Genomic DNA, 9,145 nt, shown 5'->3' with positions numbered 1-9,145 from the left:
ATGCAAAGTGCAGGTAGTTTGTTTTGTTTTGTTTTCCCCCTTGTGCTGGTACTGGGGTTTGAACCCAGGGCCTCACAGTCGCAGTGTGAAGCCAGGGCAGGAAAGTCCTTCAGACTCTTATCTCCAATGAACCGCCAAGAAGCCACGAGTGGAGCTGTGGCTCAAGTGGTAGAGCACCAGCCTGGAGTGAAAAAGCTCAGGGACGGCGCCCAGGCCCCGAGTTCAAGCTCCAGGACCAGCACTAAATACATGAATAAATAACGACAATATTTAGGGAAAAGCATGCTCTGGGCTCGCGCCTGATTCCCTCCTGCGTTGCACCATCGCCGCGAGTTCAAGCCCCACCACAGACAAAAAAAAAAAATCACGCCTTCAACACTTCGTCCAGCGCCTTCTCTGCGCTCATCAGGGCGACACCCCACAAACCCCTGCTTAGCCTGCGGCCTTGGCTCAGAGAATCCTGTCCTCCTTAGCCGTTCTTCCTAGGAGTTCGGGTTCCGAGACCCTCAGTCCGGAAGACTCTGCTCAGACGCGCCGCCACTCTTTCTCAGAACCTGGAGACTCTGGCGGGAGGCTCCCGGGGGGCGGAGCTAGTGACGCACGGCGCCACGCCCACAGAGCCCCGCCCCTCGAAGCGCCCCCGCCCCGCCCCGTCTGAGCCAGGCTGCGACTGCGCCAGGAACCGCTTGGGTTCCGCCCCCTCCCTTTCTTTGTTTCCCCTGGTCTGAAGATCTCGCGGGAGGTAGGCGTCAAATCCCGCGAACGCCGACCTGGGACCCGTTCTAACAGCTCTCGCGGTGTTTCGCACGAGACCGCTGCCTTCCGTCCACCCTCGCCGGTCCGCCCGCCTCCCTCGTCCCGTCCTCCCGGCCCGCTCCCCTCCTCCCGCCGCCCTCCCCGCGGGGGAATATGGTCCCCAGCCATGGACGCCCCCGGTGCAGGTCGGTGCGGGGCTGCCTGCGTGGGTCCCTCGGCAGCAGCGGCCTGGCGGGCGCGGGGCGTTCGGGGTCCGGGCTCCCCGCAGGGCGCAGGGCCGCGCTCGGCGCCCGGGCCTCGGGGGCTCAGCGTGGGGGTCCGGGCTCCCCGCAGGGTGCCGGGCCGCACTGGGCGCCTGGGCCTTTGGGGGTCGGGGTTGGCGCTCCCCCCGGGGCGCCGCGGCCTGGGGTCCGGGCTCCCCTCGGGGTGCCAGGCCGCACTGGGCGCCTAGGCCTTTAGGTTCGGGTTTCCCTGAAGGCGCTGGGCCTCACTCGTTAACCCGGTCCTTCGGGGTTCAGTGTTGGGGTTCGGGCTCCCCTCAGGGCGCTGGGCCTCACTCAGCACCCCGGGCCTTGGGGGGGGGGTTCGGGCTCCCCTCAGGGCGCTGAGGCCTTTCGGGTTCGAACTCTTCTTCAGAATGCTGGGCCGCGGGAGCCTGGCCTCCGCCTCTGGCCTCGACCCGCCCTCCCTGGGGGTCGCCGCTTGATGCCCCCGACTCCGGCCCGTGTCAGTCACCACAGGGACAGGGAGATGCCCACCATCTTCCTCTGCCCGCCCGCACCCCGGATGTCAGCCGTGGGGGTGTGGTGGGGGCTGTGGCCCCCTTGTTTGAGCGTCAGGCCGTTATTTGTGGATTGCACGGAGCGGTCTGCAGCCCCTCCCTCTGTCTGTGCCTCTCTGGAAAGCGAAGTGAGGCGCCCATTAAGGCTGAGCGTTCAGCCGCCGGCTGCCCAGATCGTGTATTGGCAGCGTTGAACCGCCTCCATTTACCTCTCTGTCCCTCACTCTTTTCCCCCAACAAACCCAGAAACCACCCCTGTCCGCTCTCGAGAGTGGAGTATGCTCATCTCTTCTCATTTGGGATGAAAGTGCTAACCAATGTTGAGTTGAGGGTCCTGTCCACCCACTGCAGATCTGCACAAAAGATTGGAATGTTCTTTTCAAGCTCAAGGTCTCCCTACCTCCCTTTAGGAGCAGGGACACATTCAAATGAGACCCCTATCTCGTTAGGAGAATTTGCTTTTACTTTTTTTTTAAATGTTCAATTTTGAGACCTGAGAACCTGTTTGTTTTGGTCTGTTCTTCAGTGCTCTGTAAAAATCGATAGAGTTTATTTTTTTTTAATCCTTCTGACATTGTTATCTCAATTGTTCTGTCCTTATTCAATTTTCAGGGGATATCTTTAAGCTATGCCATGTATATTGTTTAGATCATCATTATTGTCTCTTCCCGTGCATTTAAATATATTGTACTAGTGGATTATTACCACTTTTTACTTGACAAGTCGTAGTTGAGCTAGGGACTGGGTGGCTCAGGCTTGTAATCCTAGCCACTCTGAAGACTGAGATCTCAGTTTGAACCCAACTAGTCTGGTTAACCAGCAAAAAGCTGGAAGTGGGGTTATGACTCAAGTGGTAGAGCACTGGCTTTTAGTGACAAAGCTAAGAGATGAGTTCAAGCCCTGGTACCGTTACACACTCGCACACACACATACACAAAGTCATGGTTCAGAACTATACTGTCCTAATATGGTGGACACTTGGCCATATGTGATGTGTGTGTATACTAGTACTGAGGCTTAAACTCGGAGTGGTTATTGTCCCATAACTTTTTCACTGAAGGAGCCACAGCTGTTTTTTGTTTTTTTTTTTGCTGGTCCTGGGGCCTGAACTCTGGGTCTGGGCTCTGTCCCTCAGCTCTTCAGCTCAAGGATAGCACTCTACCACTTGAGCCACAGTGCCACTTCTAGATTTTTCTGCATATGTGGTGCTAAGGAATTGAACCCAGGGCCTCATGCAAGCACTCTACCACTGAGCCACCTTCCCAGCCTCTTATATGTACTTTTAATTTCACCCATTTGCAGCAAGTTCTCTTGAACAAGTTTCCAGGTGTCTTTACTTTGAGTTAATATACTTTGTAGCTGTGTTTAATAAAGCATGATTTTTTTTTCCAGGATATGCCTTTGAGTACCTTATTGAAACATTAGATGACAGATCACCTAAGAAGTTCTTCAATGTACCTAAACTTGGAGGCGCCAAGTATGGTAATGTAGCTTTGCCTTTTCTTGGGTTTATTTAGTGTCTAGTAACTGTCAGCCTGAGCTAGAAGGACCTTTGAAATTTATTTCCACCATGTTGAAACAGGTGTACCTGCACATATCCTTGCCAACTTTTTTTGATACAAGCTTATCCACTTATTTCTCATTTAAAAGTCCTAACTTAGGCATTGGAGGTGTGGCTCATTTGGTAGAGCACCAGCCAGTGAGTGAAAGCATCAGGTGCCAAGTTTGAGTCCTAGTCTTGAATCAAAAAAGAAAAATTTTAAGTTAAACCATAATATTTTTCCCCAGAGAAATGAATAACCTTAAAAGAAAACCTTATTATTCATACTTCTATGTAATTGTTTCTCTTACTCTTCAAGCAAACAGTCCTACAGTTAGTGTGTGTATATATGTCCATGTATGTGTGTACGTGTAAGTACGCTCTTGCTTGTGCCAGAACTGTGGCTTGAACCCAGGGCCTTTCATTCTCACTTAAGCTTTTTCACGAAAGACTGGTATACTCTACCACTTGAGCCACCTCCACTTCCTTTTTTTTCTGGTTAGAGATAGGAGTCTCAGATTTGTATGCCTGGGCTGGCTTTAAACTAGAGTCCTTAGATATTAATGTCTTGAGTAGCTTTCTATATGTTTTTATGAATTTAAATATTATAAACTTATATGTATAGTATTTGTGTGTCTGTGCATTCAGAGATATCTTTTAGTGGTAGGTATTGTCGAGGTCCAAGAAATCATATGATCTAGCCGGGCGCTGGTGGCTCACGCCTGTAATCCTAGCTACTCAGGAGGCTGAGATCTGAGGATTGCGATTCAAAGCCAGCCCGGGCAGGAGAGACCATGAGACTCCTATCTCCAATAAACCACCAAAAACTGGAAGTGGCGCTGTAGCTCAAGTGGTAGAGCACTCGCCTTGAGCTGAAGAGCTGAGGGACAGCACCCAGGCCCAGAGTTCAAGCCCCACGGCCGACCAAAAAAAAAAGAAAGAAAAAAAATCATATGATCTGTCGGCTGCTGTTGGCTCATGCCTTAATCCTAGCTACTCAGGAGGTTGGGATCTGAAGATCTCAGGTCAAAGCCAGATCAGGAAGGTAAATCCATGAGACTCTCATCTCCAGTTAGTCACCAGAAAACCAGAAGTGGCATGGTGGCTCAAAGGGTAGAGCACAGTGTTGAGCAGAACTGAGCTCAGGGATAGTGCCCAGGCTCTGAGTCCAAGCACGATGAATGAAAGAAAAAAAAAGAAGAAAGAAAGGTCTTTGCTAGGCAATGGTGGCTCACACTTACAATCCTAGCTACTTTGGGGCTGAGATCTAAGGATCATGGTTTGAAGCCAGCTGGGGCAAGATAGCCTGTTGAGGCTCATATGTCCAGTTAACCACTAAAAGCTGCAAGTAAAACTGTGGCTCAAGTGGTAGATTGACAGTCTGGGGGTGGGGGTGGGGAGGGCGCTCAGGGACAGTGCCCAGGTCCTAAATTCAAGCTCTGGCACACACACAATAAAGTCTTTTGTCTTCCTTCTCCCAGATATCTAGTGAGTCTTGCCTGGAAGGGTTTTTTAAAACTCAAATTTCATAGGTTATTAAGTAGAAAAAGCACATATAAAGATGGGTGTTGGGGGCAGGAGTACTGGGGCTTGAACCCTGGGTCTGGTGCTTGCAAAGCAAGTGCTTTACCACTTGAGCTACACCTCCACCATCAGGGTGATCTTGAACTTAGGTACAAATACTTCCTGTGTTAGTAATTTGTAGAAACATGCCAGTTTGAAGATGACCTATATTTCCCAGTTCAGGGAATTTGTAGGGAGTCAAAAACAACTAAAATGCATTAGAAAGAGTTATTGATGATGGGAAATAAGGTGACATGAGTATCTGTGAAACTGCAGAATGATCTGTGCATACTCTCAGAGTTACTGGAATTTTATGAGTGTAATAAACATAAAACATCTTTTTTTTTTTTTGGCCAGTCATGGGGCTTGAACTCTGGGCCTGGGTACTGTCCCTCAGCTCTTCAGCTTAAAGCTAGCGCTCTACCACTTGTGCCACAGTGCCAATTCTGGCTTTTTCTGCTTATGTGGTGCTGAGGAATTGAACCCAGGGCCTCATGCATGCAAGGCAAGCACTCTACCATTGAGCCACCTTCCCAGCCTTAAAACTTCTATTTTTTTGTGTGTGTGTAATCAATACCCTGTTTTGTTTTTTTAATACAGTGATTATCATAAGAGGTTTGTCAATAGTTATTTATTTCTTGTTTTTTTTTGGTCCAGTCATGGGCCTGAACTCTGGGCGTGGGCGCTGTTCCTCAGAGCTTCAGCTCAAGGCTAGCGCTCTACCACTTGAGCCACAGTGCCATTTCTGGCTTTTTTCTTTTTGTTTATGTGGTGCTGAGGAATCGAACCCAGGGCTTCATGCATGCAAGGCAAGCGCTCTACCACTGAGCCACCTTCCCAGCCCAATAGTTATTTATTTCTTTATAATTAAGGGGGATAGCATTTGAAAAAAAGAATTGAGTTTCAAAGGAAGAATCATTTTGATTGTTTAGCATAAAAAACAAAAGATTCTTGTTACATATTTGGAAGGACTGGGTTGAGTGGTGTCCCAGATGTGTTTCCAAGAAGATGTTGCTTAGGTCACCATCAAGATCCAGGTCACAGTATTCACTGCCTGTTTCACCTTCTGATACCTGTCAGGTTGAGAATCACAGCCAGAAAGAATACTGTTATTGAGGGGAATGCATTCTATCCTATGTATGTTGGGAAGGGAAGATAATTGAGAACCATTTTTTGTTTAACTTTTCTTTTTCCTTTTTTTTGGTGGTTGTGGGGCTTGAATTCAGCCTGAGCTCTGTCCCTCAGCTCTTCACCTCAAGGCTAGCGCTCTACCACTTGAGCCACTGTGCCACTTCTGGTTTTCTGGTGGTTTTCCTGCCCAGGGTGGCTTTGAACCGTGATCCTCCGATCTCAGCCTCCTGAGTAGCTAGGATTACAGGCATGAGCCACCAGCACCTGGCTGGTCTTGTCTCTTTTGATACTGGAGATTGAACCCAGGACTTTGAGCTTGCTAGGGAAGTGCTTTGCTATTGAGCCACATCCCAGCCCAGTTTTTCTTGTTTATTTGTTGTTTGTGTGGTGCTAGTCATGGGGTTTGAATTCAGGGCCTGGTGCTATTTCTGAGCTTTTTTGCTCAAGGCTTTCCCTCTACCATTTGAACCACAACTCCACTTTGGGCTTTTTTGGCGCTTAGTTGGGGATAAGAGTTTCATAGATTTTCATGCTGGACTGGCATCAGATCTCAATCCTCAGATCTCAGCCTCCTGAGTAGCAGGGAGTACAGGCATGCGCCATCAGTGCCTGGCTGAGCACTATTCTAAGCACCAACCTGTAAGGGATGCCCACAGCTATACAAGACTGAGAAACGGCTGCACATGACTTTGACAAACAGGGAGTCATGTTTTGTTTTGTTTTGTTTTTTGAGTCATGTTTTTGACATAGGTAGGAGTCTAAGATGAACAGGCTCGGACTGTGTATCATCAATTTTAGTTAGGATCTAGATTTTCCTATTCCCTTTTTTTTTTTTTTGTCCCAGTCCTGAGGCTTGAACCTACGGGCTAGGTGACATTCCTTAGCTTCTTTTGCCTAAGGCTGGCACTCTACCACTTGAGCCACAGCTTCACTTCTGGTTAATGAGTCTTATGACTTTTCCTGCCCAGGCTGGCTTCAAACCAGGATCCTCAGATCTCAGAATAGCTAAGGTTACACACTTGAACTATCAGTACCTGGCTTCCATTTTTCTTTTCTTTTCTTCCTGATTAGAACTCAAAAACTTGCTCATGTTAATAGGTAAGTGCTCTACTATTGAACTATATCCCCTACCTAGGTCATGGGTTTTTGAGACTCTGAATATGTGGCCCAGATTGGCCTAAAATTCGGATCCTTTTTCCTCTACTTCCTGAGTGCTGGGATTATGAGTGTGCCACCATGCCTGCTTCATTTGGCTTTTATTCTTTTTGTTGTTGTTGGTGGTGGTGTTGGGGCCTGAACTCTGGGCCTGGGCGCTGTCCCTCAGCTCTTCAGCTTAAGGCTAGTGCTCTACCACTTGAACCACAGCGCCACTTCTGGCTTTTTCTGCTTATGTGGTGCTGAGGAATCGAACTCAGGGCCTCATGCATGCAAGGCAAGCACTGTACCACTGAGCCACCTTCCCAGCCCCTAATGTGGTTGTTTTAGCCTTGTATCTTTTATAGTTGGAAAAAGAAAAGGGAGAGAAGGGGCTGGGAGAGGCTTGCGCACATTTCTTGATTTGTTTTTTACTGCCATCTTTTTGATTCCCAAATTTAGACTCATAGTGTGGGGGTGGACATATCATAGATAAAACATACGTTTTGTTTTGTTTTTGCCAGTCCTGGGGCTTGAACTCAGAGCCTGGACACTGTCCCTCAGCTTCTTTTGCTCACGGCTAGTACTCCACCACTTGAGCCACAGTGCTACTTCTGGCATTTTCTGTGTGTGTGGCACTGAGGAATTGAACCCGGGGCTTCATGCCTGCTAGGTGAGCACTCTCCCACTAAACCACGCTCCCAGATCTGTTGGTTACATTTTGATCCTTCTTGGTTCCCTCCTGGGCAGTGCCTTTTCAGCGCTGTGGAGCTGCCCAGCTTGATATTCTACCACCCTGACTTGAAATGCACATTTTGAGTCTGAAAGTCATTTTCAGCATTTGAGCCTCTACCTATCATCTCTGTTGTCAGGAATAGGAGCAGAGTCTCTTATTGCTCTCTTTTTAAAATTTTTTATTTATTTTTTATTGCGAAAATACTATACAGAGGGGTTACAATTACATGGGCAAGATAATGAATACATTTCTTATCAAGCATTGTAGCCTCCTCCTTTGTTACCATCCTCCCCCCTTCCCCCCACCCAATCCACCCCCCCCCCCCCCCCCCCACCAAAGTTGTAAAGTTCGTTTTCGACATAACGACTTGTACTTCTCATTGTTGCAATGGGTCCACCTGTATCCTTATTTAAACGACTTGTTTTTCCCCTTCCCCTCCACAAATTATACAGTGAAAGCAGGTGTTATACTGTGGGTCATATTGCTCTTGAACAAAGGATATGATAGAGGGTGGTTAGTCCTGTAGAAGTAAAAGACATACATCATGGAGACATGAATGAACAAGTTGCAAGGGGGAGATAGTAAATGTTCAGTTAGAGGGTAGCTGTTTTTACCCTAGTATAAAGCCCAGACTCGTTTTTGTCTGTCTCCCTTCCCCCTTCCCTTCCCTCCTTTCCTCTCTTTTCTTTTCTTCCCCCCTTCCCCTCCCTGTCTCCTTCCCTTTTTCCTTTTTTTCCTTCCCCTCCCCTCTCCTCTCTTTTTCTTTCTTTTTGTGTCAGTCCTGGGGCGTAAACTCAGGGCCTGGTCACTGTCCTTGAGCTTTTCCACTCAAGACTAGTGCTCTCCCACTTGAGCCACAGCTACACTTCCCAGACTCCCTTTATGTCTCATATACCCCTTTTCTCTTCTGGGCTGCTTTCCTAACCACCATACTGCCCTCTCCTGAAATGGAGCCAGAACTTTGTGTCTAGTCCTACTTACAGCTAAGCATGGTGGTACACACCTATAATCCCAGCATTTAGAAGGCAGAGACAGGGGTATCAAGAGTTCAGTTGATAGTCTGGATTATAAAGCTAGTTCAAAGCCTGCTTTAGCTTCATAGTGAGACCTTATCTCAAAAAAACAAAACAAAAGACAAATAAGGGCTGCAAGCATAGCTCAGTGATACAGTGTTTGCCTGTCATGATCTATTAAGGCCCTATCAAGGTTTGTTTGTCTATCAAGGTCTGGTGTTCCATCTCTAGCTAGTACTGCAGAAAAACAAAACATCCTGCCTTGCCACCTCTGAAGGGAAACCTCAATTTTTTAGGAGAGTTTTGGTTTGGTTTGGTTTAGTTCCAGCAGGATCTTGAGTAAGAGTCTCACAGATTTGTCTGCCCAGATTGGCTCAAGCCTCTGACTTCAGATCTCCACCTCCTGAATAGCTAAGGTAGGGTGTGTGTGTGTGTGTGCGTGCGTGCGTGCGTGCGTGCGTGCGTGTGTGTGTGTGTGTGTGTGTGTGTGT

The 9,145-nt window shown here is 48.1% G+C and overlaps 1 protein-coding gene across 1 annotated transcript in view; it reads left to right on the top strand.

Annotated features, from left to right (window-relative positions):
- The first annotated feature begins 839 nt into the window (after positions 1–839).
- Ireb2 (iron-responsive element binding protein 2) overlaps positions 840–9,145 on the top strand; it is an 81,389-nt gene continuing 73,083 nt past the window's right edge. The window contains exons 1-2 of the mRNA XM_013011948.1: positions 840–941; positions 2,930–3,044. Of these exons, the coding sequence (XP_012867402.1) occupies positions 923–941; positions 2,930–3,044 (134 nt within the window). The 5' untranslated portion in view covers positions 840–922. The remainder of the gene's footprint in view (positions 942–2,929; positions 3,045–9,145) is intronic.

The sequence above is a fragment of the Dipodomys ordii genome, unplaced genomic scaffold, assembly GCF_000151885.1.
Source record: "Dipodomys ordii isolate 6190 unplaced genomic scaffold, Dord_2.0 Scaffold15, whole genome shotgun sequence".
NCBI lineage: Eukaryota > Metazoa > Chordata > Mammalia > Rodentia > Heteromyidae > Dipodomys > Dipodomys ordii.
The sequence above is the reverse complement of the archived record's forward strand: the minus strand, read 5'-3'. Positions and strand labels throughout refer to the sequence as shown.